The sequence below is a fragment of the Watersipora subatra genome, chromosome 6, assembly GCF_963576615.1.
Source record: "Watersipora subatra chromosome 6, tzWatSuba1.1, whole genome shotgun sequence".
In the NCBI taxonomy this organism is placed as follows: domain Eukaryota; kingdom Metazoa; phylum Bryozoa; class Gymnolaemata; order Cheilostomatida; family Watersiporidae; genus Watersipora; species Watersipora subatra.
This window is the reverse complement of record NC_088713.1, coordinates 2,834,898-2,858,103: the sequence shown is the minus strand read 5'-3', so window position 1 is coordinate 2,858,103 and position 23,206 is coordinate 2,834,898. Positions and strand designations below refer to the sequence as shown.

Here is a 23,206-nt window from a genome sequence, read left to right as displayed (position 1 = left end):
TCATTTTTGGAACTATAAGTGTACAAATAAAAATAGTTCAAATTGAAAATTTCAAGTGTTGAAATTTACAATGCAAATAATAAGAGCTGAATGAAATTCAGGCCGGTTTCGTTTAAACAAAGATCGACTTTTTTAAATATACAGATATCATGGAGTCCTGAAATATGAAAAATTCTGACCTAAAGAAAAGACCCCTAGGCAGGATCTGTGTATTTCAAAAAAATTAAGCGAATAACCTATCCTTAGCTTCAAAGTTCTTGCAACTTGTTCAGATCTCGTGAATCAAGAAGATAAATTGCTACATTATGAGTGCTACATTATGAGTGAACCTCAAAAGTGAGGCTATATGGAAAGGATGTGTCAACTGTAGATAAAAATGCGCCCTGAATTGCCACTAAACGCTAAGCAACTTGTAGCTCAGAGGAGTAACATAGTCAAACGCCACTTCATATCAGAACTTGAGGTGGATGAAATTAGAGAACAGTTCATCCAAGTAACCGCGATCAATGAGGAGTGCATATCAACACACACTGTCACACAAACACGATCTTGTGTTGACTCAAAAGTTGAAGAAGACATGCACTTTGACCTTGACCCAAGAGTGAAGGAGCTTGTGGAAAATATCATCAACAAGATGCCAGCTGCTAATGATTATGGAAGCAGGGTACCACTACGGAGACTTAGCAAGACCATACTCAAGAAGCTGTTAGAAGACAGTAACTTGGCACTGGAGTTGATCTCAACTAGATCAATCAGTGAGACTAATGCCTTGATCTACAGTACGGCAACCATCGTTTTGGAGGAGATAGGTATTAGGCCACTGTCAACAAGGCTTCAAGCTATTCCATCTTGGCAGCTGAGGCTACAAAATAAGATCAAGAACTTGCGCAAGAATGTTAGTAGGCTCAGTGCGAGATCTAACCACAGTTTGGAGCGCCCAAAAAGGGAAGCCACAATAGAAGCTCTAGAATCTGCCAAACAGCAGCTAGTAGCACTCTCGGCACGACTGAAGTGGTATACCAAAGAAAGGTATAACAAGAGAATGATCTATCTATACACACATATATATATATATATATATTTATATAAATCGACACCTAACAACTGCGCTATCCGTCCTATACCGAACGAATAGTGCAGTTGGTAAGGTGTCGGGACAGTGATCATTAGGTCCAAAGTGCAAACCCCAACAACTGCACCATTCTGGCGATCCTTAGACAAGACCCATACTTGTCCATCGTCTACAACCTCCATGATGAGTGCAATAACCAAAGCCATGCCGGTTCGGACGTCGCCTGGTCAAACAAGGTCCGCGCTGCCTGTAGCTGAACCAGGACAAGGCAGTGGAAAATGGGCTACTGGTTCAAAACAGATTAAATAGACTCGGACTGATAACACAGACCTAATGCAGGGCTACTTTATGAGTAAACCTCAAAAGTGGGGCTATATGGGAAGGATGCATCAACTGTGGATAAACATGCGCCCTGAATTGCCACTAACTGCTAAGCAACTTGTAGCTTAGAGGAGTAACATAATCAAGCGGCACCTCATATCAGAACTTGAGGTACATGTAGATGAAATTAGAGAACAGTTCATCCAAGTAACCGCGATCAATGAGGAATGCATATCAACACACACCGTCACACAAACACGATCTTGTGTTGACTCAAAAGTTGAAGAAGACATGCACTTTGACCTTGACCCAAAGGTGAAGGAGCTTGCGGAAAATATCATCAACAAGATGCTAGCTGCTAATGATTATGGAAGCAGGGTACCATTATGAAGAGTTAGCAAAGCCATACCCAATAAGCTGTTAAAAGACCTTAACTTAGCACTGGAGTCGATCAGTGAAACTAATGCCTTAATCTACAGTATGGCAACCGTCGTCTTGGAGGAGATGGGTATTAAGCAACGGTCAAAAAATCTTCAAGACATTCCATCCTGGCAGCTGAGGCTACAAAATAAGATCAAAGACTTGCGCAAGAAAGTTAGTAGGCTCAGTGAGAGATCTAACTACAGTTTGGAGCATCCAAAAAGGGAAGCCACGATAAATGCTCTAGAATCTGTCAAAGAGCAGCTAGTGGCACTCTCGGCACGACTGAAGCGGTACACCAAAGAGCGAGATAACAAGACAATAAACAAACTGTTCATTAATAATTCATCTAAACTGTATTCTCAGTTCAAAGGTGAACTGCGATGGCCAATGTCAGCTCCTCCCCGATCCAGCACCTCAAAGTTCTGGAAGGACATCTGGGAGAAAGAGACTACTCCTAACGCCACTGCAAATTGGCTGAAGAGGCTTAAAGAGAGCCACCAACACACTGTGGCTCAGCATGGACCCACCATCAGAGAAGTGGACATCAAGTGCATAGTGCAGCGTATGAAGAACTGGGCAGCACCTGGCCATGACATGATTCATGCCTTCAGGTTGAAGAAATTGACATCACTTCACACTAGAATGGCTAAGCAGATGGAATGCCTAATAGAAGAAGGTGACCATCCAGAATGGCTGACCAAAGGACAAACTGTACTTCTGATGAAAGATCCACAGCAGGGGCCAATTCCCAAAAACTAACGACCAATAACGTGCTTGCCCACCACCTGGAAACTGCTCTCAGGAATAGTTGCAGACAAACTGGAAGAGCACATGAGTCACTATATGACCAGTGCTCAATAAGGAATCGGGCGCAACACCCGAAGAGCCAAACATCAGTTACTGGTGGATCGGACGGTCTGTCAAGACAGCAGGAGAAGGCATAGCAATCTTGCCATGGCTTGGATCGACTACAAAAAGGCGTATGACTCAATCCCCCATAGTTGGATACTTGAGTGCCTCAGTATGTACGATGTTCACCCTGCTCTTGTGGCATTCATCAAGATGTCAATGACCAAATAGAAGACAGAACTGGAGGCTAATGGCAAAAAGCTGGCAAGCGTAAAATTTAAGCGAGGCATCTATCAAGGTGACTCCTTATCACCGCTGTTCTTCTGCATATGCCTAAACCCTCTAAGCAATATGCTGGAGAAGACTCAATATGGATACCAGTTTAACAGTGGCACCAAGATAAACCACCTCTTCTACATGGATGACATCAAGCTGTACGCTAACAAAGAAAGGGACATTGATTCACTAATACACCTCACTCAGGTATACAGCAAGGACATCGGAATGACCTTCAGTATTGAGAAATGTGGACGGCTAATTTTTAAGAAAAACCATTCTATGCTCACAGATGTCCTAAGAATGCCAAATGGTACCATCAAAGATATAGAAGAAGGATACAAGTACTTGGGGATTATGCAAAGCAACATCAACCACGAAGCCGAAGTACGTCACAAAGCCATTACTGAATACAAGAAACACCTTCGGCAGGTCCTACGGAGCCAGCTCAATGCCAAGAACCAAGTCATGGCAATAAATACCTACGCACTGTCAGTAATAAGATATCCAGCAAGCATAATAAAGTGGACTGAGGAAGCCTTAAAGGAAACAGATATAGCAACTCGTAAACTGCTGACTATGCATAGAGCACTCCACCCAAAATCCGATACTGCTAGATTGTATCTCGATAGGAAAGATGGCGGTAGGGGACTCAAAAATGTACAGCAGACAGTGAAAGCGGAAGAGCAAAACATCAAAGCCTATGCAGCCTCCATGGCCACTTCAGATAAGTTGTTAGCTGAATTTCAATTGGCTGCTCTAACAATGGACCTTCACCCTGATCATGAGGAAATTGACTGGCACATGAAACCTCTTCATGGTGCTTACCACTGACAAATATCTAAGGTTAACGACTTCACCAGACATATATGTGGCTGAAACAAAGGAAACCTAACAGCCAATACAGAGTCGCTAATCATGGCAGCCCAGGAGCAAATGCTCCCAACAAGGCAACTCCAGACCAAAATCTATCACACTAGAGACGATCCTAGATGCAGACTGTGCAAAGATGCACCTCAGACCATCCAACACATCATCAGTGGATGCAAGCAGCTAGCAGGAAACGCACACACTGAGCGGCATAATCATGTCGCAGGTGTTGTGTATAGAAGTCTATGTGACGCGTATGGCGTTAATAAACCACAACACTGGTGGGAAGCTCCTGGTAAGGTCAATGAAAGTGGAGCGCTAAGATCCTCTGGGACTTCTACATCCGAAATGACAAGCATTTCTTGGCAAATCAACCAGGTATAGTGGTGGTGGACAAGGAGAACAAGAGAGCTACTATAATAGATATAGCAGTAGCCATTGACTACAATATAGCCAGCAAAGAAAAAGAAAAGGTAGAGAAATATCTCCTTCTTGGAGAAGAGATTGAAAAATGCTGGAATGTAAGAACAACGGTATTCCCAGTAATCATTGGGGCACTGGGCGCAATAACACCAGCGCATAACTTTTGGCTTGCCCAGATACCAACAGCAATCAACTCAGGTGAGTTGCAGAAAAGTGCGCTATTGAGGCGAGTGCTCAAACTCCTAGGTTTCTGGTAGGAGAACCGAGTTAGAGCAGAAAATACCACCCATACGGATTAACCGGGGTGTGGAAACATTTATATATATATATATATACATATATATACATATATATACATATATATATATATATATATCTATATATATATATATATATATATATATATATATATATATATATATATATATATATATATATATATATATATATATGCTATGTTAGCATTCCTTATGTTTATACTTTTTTCCGTATATGCTGTGGTTGTGGGACTCCATATGGTAAGCTACGCCTTCATCTGTGCCGATTAATGATGGGTTTGAATCTTTATACTTATTTTTTTGAGACAGTTGAATTAGAAAATCCTGGTGTTTTACTCTTCCCTTACCACTGTCAAAAACTTTTAGACCATAACGTTGCAAACCTGTTTTTATATAGTTTGCATATTATCTCTTCACCAAAATCATTGTTATCGCTTTATGAGATGAAGAGCTTGTTAGGGGTTTGATAACTTTGTGTCAATACATATTGGTAATGTAACAGCAAATTTTAGTACCTCTGGATTTTATATTAGTACGAGGTGAATGCCCAGGGGTTCCCTGGTAATAAAAAAAGTCTTTGAACAAGAAAAATTATTTTTTTAACGTAACCAACATTTACCCTTCCAACTTTTAAACTTCATATCGTGAGAAGAATACTTTTGTGCAGTTCGAATGAATTAAGAGAAAAAATACAACAATTGTGAAGGTTTTCATTCTCTTTCAAAAAACTGAACCTTTTAAACTTATATCATGAAATGAGTGTTTTGTTTAAGAGGAAAATATGAGGAAATTAACACTGAAAATATTCACTTGTAAATGTAAAATCATTAGCAAGTATTGGCTCAATATAGTCTGTTTTGGTTCTCTTGCAATAAAGAATTAATTGATACACAATTATACGATTTTAGTCATTTCAATGTTTGCATCGTTAGGCGAAAACATCATATAGACATATGAAGTGGTATACACACCCATTTTACTTACCTAATGCAATTATCTCCTTGTAAATATCATCAAAATCATCATCATTAAAACTAGTAACAAAACAATATTTTATCCTTATGACCTAAGTTACCTACAATAACTTTAGTGCATTCAAAAAATGAAACACCGTGATGTACTATGTGCAGAGGTATTAGCTTTACGACAGACGCATAAGATAAACATTGAATCTGACTTAAATGAATTTAGTTTAATAACACATACTTGAAAAAAGTTTTAGTGAGTAATTTAGTAAATTTTAAAGTTTTAACTAAAATTTCATTGCATATCTGTTTTCAAATCCATTTTTATCCTAGCAGATGATGCTAAACTAAGATAAAATCACAAATTTTTAATTTCAAGAGAAATTGTTGTTTATATCATTTGGAGGATAACAAATTTGCCAGAGTACGGCAAGGACAAAAAGCATGGTGGTTAATAGAGCTATGTGAAGTACATTTTATATCAGGGGCTTCGTAACATCTGGGCACAATGTATCAATTAATACGTCATTTAGTCTGTGCATTCGAGAAAAGGGTATACAATATATAATAGGAGCGACATTATTCTATGAACTGTGTAGCTCAGTGGTTAAATGCTGTTCATTTCAAGACCATAATACCTATAACTGGACAGGCAAACATCTGAACAGATAACAACAGACGACGGAAAGTGTTCACATTTGTATATAGGTATAGATTTTGTTAACTTTCTTTACATGTCTTACTATTTCATTAGACCACAATTGAGCTATGCTACCTTTATAAACATATGTTAAATATTCGATACAAATCTTCAAACAAGCCTTCTAAATTATTTATTAAATCATTAAATGCTAAATAATTTCTTATACTGCTCTCATTCCTGCCATTTTCTAAAAAATCTGCTCAATACTGGCGCAAAACAGATCCTAGCAGCAGGCTTAAGATTCGTATTAAAACACTAACGTTTTGAATCAGGACTTTTCTAGGGATACACAAATATATGTAGGCCTAAACACTAACATGCAATGTTTTCTGCTATAATTAATGTGATAAATAATAATGCTGTCAGCTCATTTAGTGCATGTTGTAGTAATTCTAGAAATAAAAAATAGTGCGAAGAACTCGTGCGGGACATAGCTCTATGTATATGTATATATACATAGTTCTATGAATGAGAGACCATTTAGCATAAAATAATTTTAGTGAATTATAGAGAGCCTAAAATCTGTATTCGTCATTTAAAACTTCAAACTATCACGTTTTGAAACATTAAATATAAGCATTTATGTTTCATATAGTCAATAAAATGCACTGGCCTAATCAAAACTGCAGTTGGACGTCATCAGAATGAATAAGGTATTCGGTTTCATTATTTTGTTTGAAAGAAAGACAATCCAAAAATAATTTTTTTAGTTATCATTGAATCACATATTAGCCAAAATATATCTGAGATTTCTACAGTGGAAACAAAGTTTGTTAAGAAATCGGATGCACAGTCCTTTAATATTTTTACTTGGAAATGTAATACAAAAAGAAATTACTAGAAATTCCTCTGTCATACAGCCCACGACCGAAGTGATAATGGAAAAAAGAAAGGGTACTGCTGGTTGATGAAAAAGTAGTTAAAAAAGGTCAGATTTCTACAAAAGTAGAATTCTTTAGTTAGACGTTGTAGGCTTTGTAGGCTTCGCCTACAACATCTACTAAAGAATTCTCTGAATCAGATGAGTTGCTATTATTTTGAGTAGCGTGTTGTTGAAAATTAGCATATGATGTTGTTGTTTGCGATAAGGACCTTCCAGTTCTCTTCCTCCGTAATAATTGGGAGAAATGTGGACTGCCACTGCGACGACATGGTTTTTTTTTTATTTGATTTGATTTGATTTTTATTGCGTAATAATAACATGACAATATGAGTAAAAAAATACACAGAGTAGCAATAGGACATGCCAGATAGCCAGAGGCTAGAGTCAAGGCAGCCCCAGCAAGCAGTAGGAAAAGAAACAGAATCAGCGATAAGCGCACACTCCGGAGCACCAGAGTCAGGAAGGACAGTCCCAGGACGCCCACAGGCGCTCTACCAACTTCGCCTTCAGCTGACCCGGAGCAGAGCCCGCACAATCACTCAAAAATTTATTATATAATTTCATTGCACTAAAAAATATCGATCTCTGTCCCTTCTCTGTCCTGATGGTGTTCTGGGAGGTTGCATATCCATGGTAGCTGTCAAGTTGTTTTGAAATTAAATTCAAAAGGTCAATTACGCAAAACAAAAGGTTGTATAAAAATCAGACCTAATCTATTACTATCTCAAACCTATGTTTTACAACAATGAAATAAATATTAATTCAAGCTGTAGACCTAACCTACTGTACGTAATTTAACTAACAACAGCAATAATGAAATTTGTTTATTATATCCCTGAAATGCAATATTAAAAGTAAAATGGCAAGCTGCCGAGAAATATACACAGTTTGAAAGTTGTGTTGGAAAGTTAAAAATTGGTTGTGTTGAATGTAGAATTGTTTTGACAGCCATATGTAACAGAAAGCAAGCATTAGCATTAACGCGTCTGGATGTTTTCTGCAAACTAGAGCAAAATAAAAAAATATTCTTGTTACAAAGGGGCATTGTAGTTCGGCCCTGGCTTGTAGATAAGATGTAAAGAAATTTGGCTAATGTTCTAGATAGTTTAATGAAACCTTCGGTAGTTGGACAACAAACAGGCTGATAAACTGTGTACCACGTTTTCATACCTGTACATCTGTCTACGCCTCAAACGGTCTACGTTAATTAAAGAAACCCTCGGTAATTAGACAAGGCAATCCTTACATACTTCGATGTGGTAAATTCTAATGATTATTCTTATAATTAAATAATATAATATTTTTTTTATAAAGTCAATTAATTAATTTGAATAATGAAATCGACAAAAAAGAAACAATCACTTTTCAGTATTTCTAAGTTAATTACAGAAACCTTCGACAATTGAGCAATTCCATAGACTGGTGAAATGTGCACTTTTTTAATAATTATATAATAGTTACATCATCTGTCGCACGGCCTTATTGGCGTTTCGTTGGCCGGTCTTAATTTTGATTAAAAAAAGCGTCGCAAATTTCTATTTTGATTTTAGGCCGCATTATTCTGTCTATTTATGTATCATCCAATCAGATGGGTTAGTTTTAGGATATTGCGGTAACTTTTCCGAGAATTGGTAACATGTTTAAATAGGTTTATATGTGTTTTTTATCGTTATTATACTTGAATGACTCTACAAAAAAATGGTTAATTTTGTTGAAGAAATTTCGGTACAAGGGTTTTGTCTCAGCCGTTGACGGATAATTTTTCGGGGGTTGTGTGCGCATGTGCATTTATCATAAATCTCTCAAACAATTGCTTTGCTCGTGTTTGGTCGTGGGATAATTTTTGCCAAAACTTAATCGTGATTAATCCAAGTTTTTCACCCTTTAAAGAAGAATCTACTAGCCATGATCATGAAGTCTCACTAATTTCGTTGCTGACAAAACCAAGTGATAGGTTTGATAGGGCAATGGAATTTTGCGCATTAACTACTTGTGCAATTACATTTACTTTGAAATGTACCCATTAAGTTAATGCTTCCTTTTATACGTTTTGCTGCCATGATCAGTTTTACCACTGGTACAAGCAAAGCTAATGTTCTGTTTGACAATTCCCAACTTTCTTACCATGTATTGTAAATTTTCTTGTACATTTGACATTTTACCACATATTTTTATTATTGCTGAGAAATTGAAGGCAAATGTGCATTATTTCTTCCCATCAGTTATAGGCCAGACTTAAAAACCTGTTTTGTCATACACAGCTTTCACTTTTTGTGTGATATTGTTGTTGTAAACTTGCTGCTACAAACATCTTTTAGTTGTTTGCTATTTGTGTATAACACAATTACTTCTCTCAGCTTTTACTCGTGAAAATCATCAAAAGAACATAGACATGTTACAAACATGCTTGTTATTAAATATATTCAAAGTTTGTCATCAATTCTGATTCAAGGGGTTATATTTTTACATCCAAAAAGAAAAAAATCATCTCTAAATAGTTCGAATGAATAAAGCATTATTTAATATGTCATATTTAAGACGACATGTTTAATATGTCATATTAACTATGCCATATTTAAGATGACACATTTAATATATGCGAGAAAGTCCCACAGAAGAAAATACAATATAGGAATATTGGTGTCTGACCTTACAGAATTAAAAATCATTATTTCTTCTTATTAGTAAAACAGCAGACATAGCAAAAAATGGATATAATGTCCTTAAAATGAAAAAATAACATTAGGAATACAAACATGCAGAGCTGTAATAAATGCCTCTTGCAGTTAGTGATGGAAAGCATGAACATGCTCAGCGAATATATGATACCAGCTCGGTATCGATACGAACTGTGTTACTAAAAATAGTAGTGACCCAAATAACCTTGACTATTGGTAACGCCTAGTCAGCTTGCAATAAACGGATGATGTGAGGTAGGGCAAACGATAAGTTGTTTCCTAACTGTCAGAATCCAACTAGTAATAAATCAGAAACTGAGGTTTTGAATGAAGGCAAATCTTTCCAATATAGAGTGTTAAGTCTGTTTTACTTGCTGCCAGAGAAAGCTGTGTTGGTTCCTATGAGCATGTCTGAATCCAGTGCAAAGAAAACTTTACTAACTTGAGATGCGCCCAGTTGCCAAACAAGCCTGAATAACTGGAGATGTGCCCAGTCGCAGAGGGAGCCTTAATAACTAAAGCTGTGCCCGTTTACATTGAATAGTTTAGGATTGGATGCCATTCCTCTCACCACCAACAGCCTTCCGGCCATTTTGTCACCAGCCATTTTGTCACCAGCCATTTTTTCACCAGCCATTTTGTCACCAGCCATTTTGTCACCAGCCATTTTGTCACCAGCCATTTTGTCACCAGCCATTTTGTTACCATCAATGGAATTGAACTCTATCCTCTCTGTCAACAGGTCTGGCCCTCTAGACCATTAGGCTATTGTTGCTTCCAAAGATGGAGTAATGGCGAACAGAGTCAATGACAAATTTGAAACAATGAAACACTTCTTCCCAACCTGTCGGGCACAACGATCTCGTCGTCTTTGATGCTAATTTCTCCTGGGTTAAGTGGTAATGCATCAACCTGTATTACCTGCAGCTTCATTCCTGTCGGTTAAACAAACACACTATAAGGCTAGTAAGTTGGCATGGCTAGCAAAAAGCTGCATACAAAAAAAATCAGCTACCTTTATGCAGTGGATAGTTGCTTTTACATGTGCACTTTAAATATAGCATACTAGCCATCTTTCAGGTAGTTTTACACTTGGAGCAAAAGCTTTTTAAACTGAGTGAAATTGGCTTTTTAAGCAGACAAAATAGCCTCAATTGGCAGAAAGCCTTCTAAACCGCCACATAATTTTTTCCTCTTCAGTGTAGATGGCAAGCTGTCATCAGTCCATTTTTGTACCAACAGCTTGGCTATGAGATAAATTACAAGCGAGGGGTGGTCTCACATTTCTCTTGTGCCTATCGAACTAAAGTTGGAAAACGGCTAAAGAGACATTTTCTTCCACGATCTTATCTTATTCGATAGTGACCAAAAGTAGACGCATCTAAAAATACGTGAAAGGAGTCTAGCTGTCATGGCTAAGCTGCCCAAACAGCCCTTCTGCAGTTTTAAGTCCATTACCCTTCCTTAGTGTATTTATATAACTATGTCCCACTTCCAGCACTCATTGATGTAATAATGATGAATAGGTAATGATTCAGTTATTGGAGAATTCTAATTATTGAAGCAATAGCATATCTGTTACAGTGTTCATCTCACCTTTTGGGGAAATGAGGTACATCATCTTTGTGCTAGTACAGACATAAATGGTTTCGTCTGCATCAGTCGCAAGCCCACATGCACCTGTTAGATCCCCACAAGTCCAAATGCTACGGAGCTGCAAAGCATCTATTTGGTATCTAGTGAGACTTCGAGGTTCTGCATGGCTGATCACAAGCAAATCACCGTCTCTTAGAAAGTGAACTTTGTATGGCATGACATTCAGAGTTTTTCTACTCAATGATTTTGCATGGAAGTTGAAAAGATTCAATACCTTAGTCTCTTTTTTGCCTACTACCACAGCAATATATCTGTCACTCGCTGCAAGACAGGAATAGCTGCTGTCTTGTCGTTTACTAACTGAAAATAATTTGATATCACATTTGTGATCGAACATGTATACATAAATGTCCCAACTCTTTGCCTGGCCGTGCTGCACAAAAAAAGACAATTCCCATGTATACACACGCTACGGACCAAAGTTGCTCTAACTAGTTGATTATTTGTCACCAGGGACGTCACTCCCTCTTTACCAGCCAAAAGAATATCTCCACCTGGTGAATGGGCAGCTGAGTAGTTGTAACTGTTAGTAACGAAAGAGTTGGAGGGAATAGATTTGGTAAATTTTAACTTGACCTGAACTGGGAGGCTGAAAAGGGTAACATCCAGAGTTAAGTTTCTGCCTAAAAAGGTTAACGAGAAAGCAGGTATAAGAAAAAGTTAAACGTATAAGCAAGTGCTTGCAGAAAAGTTTGTGTGTTGAATACATTATGACTTACATGAGAATGTCTACTCTAGAGACAAATATAAGACACCAGAACCAATTGACACAGTCATAAATATGAAAACTACACTTATCAACAGTATTAATACATCTGATTACCAAACCTTTTACTCGTTGCTCGGTTTAATAGGCAAATTAGGCCTTTGAACCAAATTTCAACAGTTCTTCCCTGTGCAGACATAATCTTTATCAAAAACAATATATTACTTAACACAATACTAGAAAATGGTCATACCAACTAACCCCCTTTCATCATATGCGGAAACTTTGAGAGTTGATATGGAAGTTCAGTGTTTGTGTGAGTCTGTAGTCTTTGAGTTGTCTCTTCTTTATTCTGCACTTGTTCTGTCACACCACTGTCTCTTAGCAGCTTTTGTACATTCCTACAGCACTGCTCTAATTTGTCCTTTATTTCCATCAAATCGTTGTTACTTGACTCTACTGCCTCTGTCAGTTTTCTCTCGTAGTTATGGATTTGATCCTTTAACTTTTCGCTCTCTTCAGTAATTTTACTGATCTAAAAACGGAAGACGTCTGGTTAGATGATTATATATTCCTTTATACCAACTCCTGTAGTCAGCTGTACAATAATTCGCCAGTTGTAAATCAGATTAACTCTATGAAACAACAATAATCCAAAATATTGCAATTACAATGCATGATTTACTGTTCAGAGGTTAATTTACGAATCAAGAGAGATGACACGTTAGAACTATTTTTTAAAGATGGATAATTTGTATATAAGATTTTGTGCTTTGCAGAGTTTAAAAACCAGTGAAACATGACAAAGTTCTTTGAACATTTAACCTGTAAACCTGTAGACAAGTGTCACGCATGACAACAATATAAAAAAGTTTTTCACGACCCAAACATGGTGAGTTTGAGGTTTTTAAAATAATCAATCAGTCAGCCAATGACAAGTCAGCTTTGTCATCAGCTGCAACTTAAGAAATAAGAGAGGTTTGTAGGAGCAAAACAAAGCCCTTTTACAGGTACGGCAAAAATATTCAAATACAGTGGATCGAAATGCATATTTAATGAGAGATCTAGGATAAGTTGGAGGTAAGTTAACAGATTGTGTGAATTCAAAAAGGTAATGCTATTCCGCTAAGAGAAGAGCGCCAAGTACAGGCGACATTGCTTCACTTGTAAAGGGTTACATTTAATTTCCAAAAATTTTGCTGAGCTGTTTGGACAATACAAGACCAGCCACTATAAGGTAAAGGTTGAAAAATAAAGTGATATAGTATTTAAATGGGGGTTCTGTGGTTAATTATTTACATTGCCTGGCATTTACTTTATAGGAGGTTGACATTATAAAGTGTGTTTACTGATGTTGTAAATATTAAAACCTCTAACAAGTCCCATGTTAGAGCTATTTCAACACATAAAAAAGTACACAGCAAACAGAAGCAAAATAAACTGTGAAGCAATCAATAAAAACTATGAAAGGTATGTTTGTTTGTTTACTTTTGGTCGTCTAGACAATGCAACCAAAATACGACAGGAAGAGAAAATAATAGCCAGAAAAGATGGGAGCTGTAATATGTTCTTGGTTTCGTTTTGCTCCGAACAAATCTTTTTACAACCAGAAGTAAAAAGGTTTATTCATATCGGCCCAAGGTGACCAGCTTTCACCATATAGAGAACACAGAACCAGCCTTACTAGAGAAGAAAGTTGTCCTACCAGGCAACCATGTGTACAATAGCTGATAACTTCCAATTATACAACAAACAAAAACAAAACACATCGTTTACTGGACCCTTGCAAGCAACAAAAATGAAAACATGTTCTAAGTTGTGGCAATGGAAAGCTAGCGGACAAAAGCACAAAAAAACCAAATGGTTCAAAATATGAAAGGCCTTTCATAACTAGAAGTATCTTTCGTCAGTCGAAGCAAAGTTTTTGCTAAAAAATTGAGTCGGAACTTGAACATTTCACATGCAGAGTAAGTAGAGTTTTGTAAGTAGTGATTTTAATGTACCAGAAAACACTAAAATACATAATATATGTTAAAAAATATCCTAATTTAGTAGGCACAAGCAGATGAAGATTAATGATGGCATTGATCTACATCTATAGCCAGACTTACCTGTTCTTCTTGGAGCCTGTCTACCATCTCTACTCTTTTCTTGCACTCTACCTCCTCATCATCATACATTCCCCAAAGTTGCTTGTCCAGTTTACAGATCTCAGTCAGCATGTTATTGGCTGCTCGTAAGAGACCATTATAGTGAGTGGTTATTTCCTTCTTGAGGGTCACCATAGAACGGAACTTGTGGCCAGGTGTGCTGTGAAGAGCTTGTGGGTCCCTGTATAGACCTAAATAGGACAAAAATGAAATCAGTTCTACGGAGTTAATCCCATTATCCAAAAATTGTGAGTATCCAACTAGCCATTTTACATTCCCAGAACATTCCATGGATGTTACAAAAAAACTCAGAAGTGTTTCATTGCAAATTTGTCTCAGGATATTGCGCAGACTTTTTTTAACGTTCCAGCAAGGTTGTGGGAAAGACGTTGGTGAATGTTCAGCAAATAATTTTAGACAACATTGCAAAATTATTGGGAGAATGTTACATAATATTTCACAAACATTCCTCCCATGATGTTGCTTCAAAATTATTAGCTAACATTCCAGGAACCTTCTATGAAGAACATTAGTGGGATGTAAATGTCTCGCCACTTTCAAACATTCTGAAAACGTTTCACAGAGTGTCCTATGTTGTAACGTTGTACATAGTAACGTTGTACTCAACTCTAATGAACTGAGTACAACGTTACTATAAAGTACCAAGCATAACCTTTCCGCAACACTTTTTCTTCACACCATACTGTTGGTGAAGGCACAAATGGGAGCAATAACAGAAGTCATATAGAACACAATCCCAATATAGCTATAAAATCACTTGAGAAATGTTCACCATGATCCTAACAAACACGCTAATGACAAGCTCGTTCTAATCGAACCCAGTCATTTTTACCCTATTTTTAATGAAATGCGAAATTGAAATTTGAACTGATATATCTTCCTTTACAGTAATCACTTAAAACTACCTTAATTTGTCTACATTACTTTGTTTTTCAATATTTGTAAAATAATTAAATAAAACATTTATATTGCTTCATTTTATCGAAACTTAAATAATTTTCAATATCAGAAGGATGACAACTTCAAAAAATGGATAGATTACACATTTCTGGCAAAAGTAGTGAGCTTAAGCTAAATTATTTCCTAAAGATTTGTTGCCAGTGCATTTCTCAAACTATCACAAAAAGTTCCAAAAGAGCTAACTAACTAGCAAAAGTAAAATGTTACTATGAAAATGTTATTAAACTAAATGGTAACCGAAACATTGTCAGAGCAATCAATTGAAATCAGAAATGATGCTTGTACCACAATGTTCTCTTTACATTGCAAGTCAATGTTATAATTATATATGTTTACCATATATAATTATTAGAAATTCATTTTCCTGTAACATTGTCTGCACATTCATTTGAAAGTAAAAATGATGTTGCATCATAATGTTCGAGCTATACCGCGCGTCATTGTTATATGGACGCTTACGTTCAAACATGTCAAAGTAACCTACATGGAACATTTCTGCGACATTCAATGACAATGTTCCCTAATAACACTATGGTAACATTAGCAAAATCTATTCTGTAACATTCTATAGAACGGTACAATAAAACCTTTGCACATCATTCTTCAAAATGTTCCTGCAACATTTTTGTAACATAATACAATAATGATCACCAAATAAATTTTGCAGAACATTATGAAAACTTTAGCTTGAAATGTTATTTGCGGGTAACATTACAGAACATCCAAGCATCATTGTTGTTAGTTGGATAGCTGTGCCTCACCTGAAATATAAATAGTAAGGCTTAAATTAGACTGTAAGCTGTGTTTTTGAAACCAAATAAATTATGAGAAAAAAAATGAGCACACCCGCAACACACCTGAACCCCTGCTAACAAAGATTAATGTTTATATTTAACAACACATCTGTAAAAGCTTACATCTTCCAGAGAGAGAATCACATTTTTCGCATATCTGTTTGTGGCAAGTTTCACACAGTTCCACAAGTTCACTGTTGTGCGCCTCACATTATTTCTTCTCATACTGTTTTGGAGCCGCAAGGAAGGAGCCTTTCTCTATCCCTTTTTGGCTTTCACCAAAAAATGTGAGATGTACCTGTATGTAGATAATTCATTTGAAGAAAAACTTACAATTATCGTGAACACGTTCACATACACGGCTCTATTCATTTTACTTTGTATCACTAACAGAAACCAACCTGCTGATGCTTGTCACACCTCTTTTTAGCACAGTCAATGCAATAGCTCACAGCAACCTGCCCACCACACTCAGGAACATCACACGCAGAGAGATTGGTGTCTAATCTATCAGCCTCTATTTTGACCTTTTGTTTGCTCTCTGGTAGATCATCATAAGTTTCCAGGTAGTAGTCTTTCCTAAATTATTAACAAGTAATAAGTTTAAAAAGTTAACCTAAGATTATCGATGGAGAGAGGCTATTAATACAGCGCTTGCAAATGCACTTGCAGTAGTGTACAAGTGGACCCCATCTGAACTAATAGCCATCGAGAAGATGTTTAATAGAAAGAGAGTTTAGACATAAAGAAACTGAAAAACAATAGAAGAGACAGACCTTAGTAAAATTACTGAGAAATGAGATTGAGCCTATACTAGTACAAGGAATATACATGTAGCTACATACAACTAGTCAAGTTGAAACCCTTACAATACACTACATGTCACCACGAGTAAAAACTACAGGTATACAGAGTAAGAGGTTTGATGGTTCCACTGAAACACAATGGTAATCTATGAATTCGCTTGCGTGGGGCTTGGAAAGGTAAGTGAGAAGGTGAAGATGAATTGAAAAATTAAAACCAGCAAAATGCACATTGAAGTATAAAGCTAGAAAAGATTTAAAAACGAGGCTTGAAATAGCAGCTCCCACAGTAGTCTTTCAAGTAATGGTGATGGAAACTGATGATGGTGGGAGGCAAGCAGACTCAACCAGCAGGAAGGTGGGGACATTTATAATGTAGGCAGATTACCTTAGTTACAAGATAGTAAGGAATAGATTCGATATCTATTTGGCAATAGTGGGAGAACAAGACTATGCTGCAGCACTGGTTCTTGAATTCAAAATAGCAGTCAACGGATGAACTGAGTAAATTTTCTCAGAGTATGATTGGTGACATGGTACAGGCTTGATTATTTAGACGACCATTTTTAGAGGAAACATCCTCATCAATGAAGTTTGCAGAATGTGATTATTTGAATGGATACAATACATTACATTACAGTATTTACAAAATACAAGACATCCACATGAATGCGCCGTATAAATCTCATCATAAATTTCTAGGTTTTAGTTTTACCTAAATTATAAATAAGAATCAAATGTGAAGAATTGACCCTCAGTTATAAACAAAGAGGGTATATTAAAACAAGACAGGGTCTCGCGAGAATATGTTGGTAGTAGCGTGCATCTGAACATCATTCGATTTGAGAACCATTGAGAGGCCATGCTGGGAGGAAGATATTGTACACAAATCATCTGAATAGTGATAAGGACACGGCCCTTCAATGGTTACAGACCGATAAGATTGATAGCCAATATCACTGGAACATATATTGTCATGCACAAGCAACTAGTTAACTTATTGTTAAACTAGACATATTTCCGGCGTTGCATGTGTATTAAAAACAGCTAATAAACAGCTGAAGGTAATGTAGTTGCCTGCCAATTGCCATTAGTCTAGCACATTGCCAATTGCTAATTTGAATAAGCTAGTATTCGTTTTGCTAAACTTACTAACAAGAGCCGTGAGAACAAGCTTTAATGGTTTTGTGTAAGTCATAGTACCATGCGTATTTTCACCCAGATGTCAACTCATATAGCCTACTGAATCTATCAATATTGCGTAGCTCGATGGGTTAGCATATCACCTAAGAAATGAGAGATTCCGAGATCAAATCTTCTGCAATACATATTGTTCATGCCAAGATTTTAATAGCTGTAGCTGGACACACAAAATCACACACATACTTTGAGATTTATATACATGTATATATATACATATATATACAGATTTATATACATGTATATATATATATATATATATATATCTAGATTCAAACATCATAGAGCATGAATCAAGTGAAATTGATAAGAAAAAAAAACAGTTGTCGATGTGAACCAATAATACAGCAGTTATGGTACAGTCATTAAATTAAAATACTAACTAGTTTTTCATCTATGAAGGGCCAACAAAGTGAGTTTGGAAAGATCTTAGGACAGATTAAGTTATTTACATGTATTTTACTGTTCAGACAATGTAACATTCCTATAATGCATATACATTTCTGGAATGGATTATTCATGTCGTCAGAGCATTTACTGTATTGATCCATTTTCTATTGGTCTTTGCCGGTGTGATGTCAGTCCATGGATGTGTTTTACTGATATTCTTATGTGCCAATCCTTCTAGATCTTGGTTAGTCGCTAATATTAACAATGATAATAGGCTGTGGTAATCAATTGCCTGGCATAAATCTAACACACAGGGTGTATGTTAGACATTTACCTAAAGGATTTACTTCTAAAGAATCCTCAACTAGAGAAAGTAATCAATTTGTCGATCACATGGAGATGAGTCAGCATATAGACTGTCACTGTCAGAATAATCATTGCAATGAAAGCTCTTCAGAACGCATTATAGGCTTAGATAGCATAGCATATTTGCATTTTCATTTTTAATAATATTTGTTAGCCAATCATAACAAAGCAGGCGACATAACTAATTACTATCCTTTTATAATGTATAAATAGTTTATTTCTGTTAATCTTTCACCAAAGTTAACAATAAAAAAATTATATTTACTTGCTTTACTATAAGATGAAAATAAATGGTCTATTATGACAGCCAACAGCTCTGCTAGTATCAGCTCCATCTTATGGAGAGTGTTGACATTATTTTACCGTAGTAAAGCCTGGTTCCCATATCGGCTGCGTGGCCCTTGCAGTAATCTCGTGCAGTGACACGTGCAGTGTTATGCTCAGCGGTTTCTGTTTACATAAAGCTGCGTTGCTGATGACCACATAAAATTGGCCGCTCGCCTTTCTGTTTTGAAAGTTCTGACTTTTACCTGTAGAGTGCAATTTAGGAAGGTTTTACCTGCAGCTCTTTGAGCAAGTTGGACAGCATTGAACTTTTGTCTTGACCACCAGTAACTACTAGCAGTACTTGACGCAAAGGTTCTTATTTCACCTCAGATAGCCCTGCTATCCTACCAACAGTGTTTGTGACGTAAATGAGAACCAGGCTCTACACAGCATACTTTGGGTCTGCTCTAACTCATAGATCACTGGCGGTCCTATTAATTAGTAAAATGGTAAAATAATACATTAGAGTTATCGATTTTCAACTGATGTTTGTGACGGATACTCTGCTTCACGCAAAATCTTATCAACTGAGGTTAATTTTTGATTGATGCTACAGTCAATCTTCTAAAAGTGACTAAAAACTTTATACACAAAGTTTTTAATTTGTGAACATCTTGTGGTTGATAATCTGCTTTGAAGTACAACAGGTATAAAAGACTCAAGACGTTTCGTTCCTTGGCCAGTTTTCTTTCAGTTACTACGACTTAGAAAACATCTTACTCAATTCCTTTTGCTAGCGAGAGCCAGTGGAGGACCAATGTTTTTTTTCATTCGTTTGACAATTTGGAGTTATAAGATACATCACATACATGAGAGAACAACTTTTATTTATATCAATTTATTTCTGTGTTTTTGTATGAAGTTATTTTATCAGATTGTGCCAATGTGAGATACTTTATACTCACATTTTTAAAAACACTTAATCTGAACACAACCAAAACAGCAAAACAGCTCCCATCTCTTCTGACTAAAATCTTCACCATATATATGTATATCACATATATGAAAGGTCAACTTCAGATTGTGATCAGATTATGCCGATGTAAAATGCTTTCAACTTGTGTTTTTAAAATGACTTATTTTTAACAAAACTAAGTCAACAATACAGCACCAACCTCTTCTGACCACCATCCTCAAACTTTTCATTATATCTTTCTATAGCCTTGTTTTAATATGCAAATGTGAATAAATGAAAAAAAACATACCAGTCATAGTTTTTATTACTTGTTCCTCTTTTTCTCTTTTTGCTGTCTACTTTTTTATTTATTATGTAGTAATATGATTCTAGCATCTATTTGTTTCTAGTTTTAACCATTACATGTATTTCTAATTTATACAAATGTAATGCCGTACACCCCTGCCATATGACATTAATTCAAAGGGTGTAAATGACTGATATGCTACAAAAGGCTGGAGGCTTATAGGGAGCTTTGAGAGCTAATCCGATTGGACAAGAGCGCAGATTTTTTGTGCCGGTTTGTTAGTTGGTTTCTAGGTAATGAGCACGCTGATAGTAGTGTTGTCAAAAATGTAATTGTTTTAACCTTTAAATGTTCTCGGTTAAATGATTATGATCTTGAATGGTTTAAATAATAATCTAATTTATTTGTCCTTCCTACAAATAAAAGTTATTGGAGTCAAACCTGTTATGAATAACTTTCAGTCTTTCACAGTCTAACAATAACTTCAATCTACTTGAAGATAAACAATACCTTGCGTGTTTAGTCAATTCTGATAGCCATTTCAATACATTCAGTGAAAAAGGCAATGTTCATGGTCTAATGTTCATTCTCTTCTGGGCTATCGCTTGATAAACTCAATCCCTCACAGAATGAAGGCATGTTCATTGATTGTAAAAATAGCAAAGCTTAAATCTACTACGGATCACTGGTTTATAACTCACTGGATTATTTCTATTACAGTTCCTGTCAGATTTTATATTGACAGTCATATCTTCACATCAGTTTTTGCATTGGCCCTTAATTTTGGAGTTTCTATAGGCTCTCAAATCAATTTTCAACATGTGTTCATATCAGCATATCGGCATATCGGCGCAGAGAAAACATTTTAAAATGAAAGCAAATTGCTGTTCGGCTGTGGTTGACATTTTAGATCTTAACTACACCCTATCAATGCAAACTATTACACACAACTACAAATAATTTACTAAGATGACTCGCTATTAAACACTAAAGTTTAAAAAAGCAAACCATTTACATTCCCGGAAACTGCAAAAGCAACCAAATAATTTTCTCAAAGGAAGTATGGCCTGATGTTTTATTCCTACCAAATGTCTGCTTACCTTCTGAAGTATTTACGCTTTCCTTTTAGGCTCTTTGTAAATGCTACAACATAGGAATTAATTTTAACTAGTGGTATAACGATCAGAAAGTTGAGGTAAGACTATTATTCATCTCCTGTTTACTATTATGAAAGCTTTTACTATTATCAGTTATTAATAGTACCAATCGTCAGCCCCTACAGCAACTTCATTCCAGAGAAAGTAGTTATAGTTGGAACTGGTGATTAGTCAGGGAATACTATTAAACTGGCAGCTTAGAAAAGCTAGGCTCAATGTTTAGTGGAGTTGGAAGCCTGGCCACGACAATAGGAATTAACCTAAATTTATTTTCTCCGGTTATGCTGTGAACTCATGAGGTGTAAATAGACTCACTTGAAGCTCGCATTAGTATAATGCGTCTTTTTGTTCAAAAGCATTTCTCAACTTTTTACAAAGCTCAGCCAAATACTAGTAGACACATTAAATATGGAACAGAATAAAGACTTTGAAGAAGTTGTGATTAATATGCAAGTACACGGTTTCTGATTGGCTGACTTCAATACCTGCAGACGTCTAAAGCAGCTAACCCCATCGCCCAGATAATTGTGTGCTTTCAAGTTGCAAATCACCAGGAAATTTTATCATGTGTGTCATGAGTGAAGAGGTATTGCTGGCGTGTGTGCAAACACATTTTCAGTGTTTTACTAACACAAAATAACATGGTCATGCTTACAATCAGCCAATCAAATTATGGGTAACCAGTTTCTTTTATGTTAATAAATTCAAGTAAATATGGCACCTTTGTAAACAATGATGTAAACAACATCTGCTCTTGTCAGGCCTATCTCTCATTAACGAGTTGCACACTGCAATAAGACACGAGAAAAAAAACAATTTTACATTTATAACGACTATATTTTACAATAATTGTTTACATATGAATCACTATAAAATAGTTTTAAACTTTTAATATAATAAATGTTCCCAATATGGTCAACCTGCACAATGCTTGACTTCCACATTTTGGCTTTCAACTAGTTGTCATTATAATACTTGTGTGTTGTGTCATACAGGACTGGGTGCTCCTAATAAATATATGAACGATTCAGTGTTTATTATGATGATGTTTCAGTCATAACAAAATGGCAGAACGTAATTGCTGTACGTTGGTAAACATTGAAACAAAAGACTAGCTGCCAGAGCAGTGAATTCTAAATAAAACAATCAATCAGTCAAACTGCACCTTGTGTCCAATATAATTATGATTGAGCAAGTCTATCGTTATCGATCAGTATCAATTCACCCGGCAGAATCCAGCGCAAATTGGCATCATGCAGTACAATAGTAAATATTGCCCAGTGTGTTTACGCCTTTATACTCTTAAATTTTGTTGGGCTGTATAATCACCACTTCCTCTTAGTTCATAATAACGCAATTAAACAACTGGATATGTACACAGGCAAATACCAACATTTGTTCGGTATGCAGGTTATGAACAATGAGAGAAAAACAAGGAAAGTTATAATAGTTATCCATAGTCCTTTGTTAGCCTTTATTAAAAAAGGTAACCTTTATGATTATGTTACCTGTAAAAATACAATTGTATTGATATACAAACATATGGGATAACAAATTTTAAAGAACTCATGAGGCTTTTGAATGGCATGAATAGCTAACTAAACCAGCAGAAGCCCTGAAAAAAGATGCTGGGCTTCTTTTTATAGACTTATCTACACATAATTCATCAATCTGAATGTTGTTTGTGCCAAATAATGGTGAGACCTTCATACCTACAACCACCTATTTCATTT

General features: G+C 36.2%; 1 protein-coding gene across 3 annotated transcripts; it reads right to left on the bottom strand.

Annotated features, from left to right (window-relative positions):
• Positions 1 to 9,465: 9,465 nt before the first annotated feature.
• On the bottom strand, positions 9,466 to 16,601 carry LOC137398565 (uncharacterized). Of its 3 annotated transcripts, none has more exons than XM_068084703.1 (6): positions 16,430 to 16,601; positions 16,152 to 16,326; positions 14,215 to 14,444; positions 12,357 to 12,638; positions 11,338 to 12,020; positions 9,466 to 10,676 (listed from the first exon to the last, which is right to left on the bottom strand). In XM_068084703.1, exons 3-4 carry the CDS (start codon positions 14,386 to 14,388, stop codon positions 12,360 to 12,362), a joined length of 453 nt encoding a protein of 150 aa, XP_067940804.1. In that variant the 5' UTR covers positions 14,389 to 14,444; positions 16,152 to 16,326; positions 16,430 to 16,601; the 3' UTR covers positions 9,466 to 10,676; positions 11,338 to 12,020; positions 12,357 to 12,359. The 3 variants fall into 3 exon arrangements, with proteins under 3 accessions (XP_067940804.1, XP_067940802.1, XP_067940803.1); XM_068084701.1 differs by having other exon boundaries at positions 12,365 to 12,638; XM_068084702.1 differs by lacking the exon at positions 16,152 to 16,326 and having other exon boundaries at positions 12,365 to 12,638.
• Between the last annotated feature and the right edge of the window lie 6,605 nt (positions 16,602 to 23,206).

Coding starts and splice junctions, on each gene's coding strand:
- LOC137398565 (XM_068084701.1), bottom strand. CDS start 14,388: ATGGTGACCCTCAAGAAGGAAATAACCACTCACTATAATGGTCTCTTA. Junction 12,639..14,214: donor ACAGGCTCCAAGAAGAACAG/GTAAGTCTGGCT, acceptor TTCCGTTTTTAG/ATCAGTAAAATTACTGAAGA. Junction 12,021..12,364: donor TCCGCATATGATGAAAGGGG/GTTAGTTGGTAT, acceptor TAACCTTTTTAG/GCAGAAACTTAACTCTGGAT.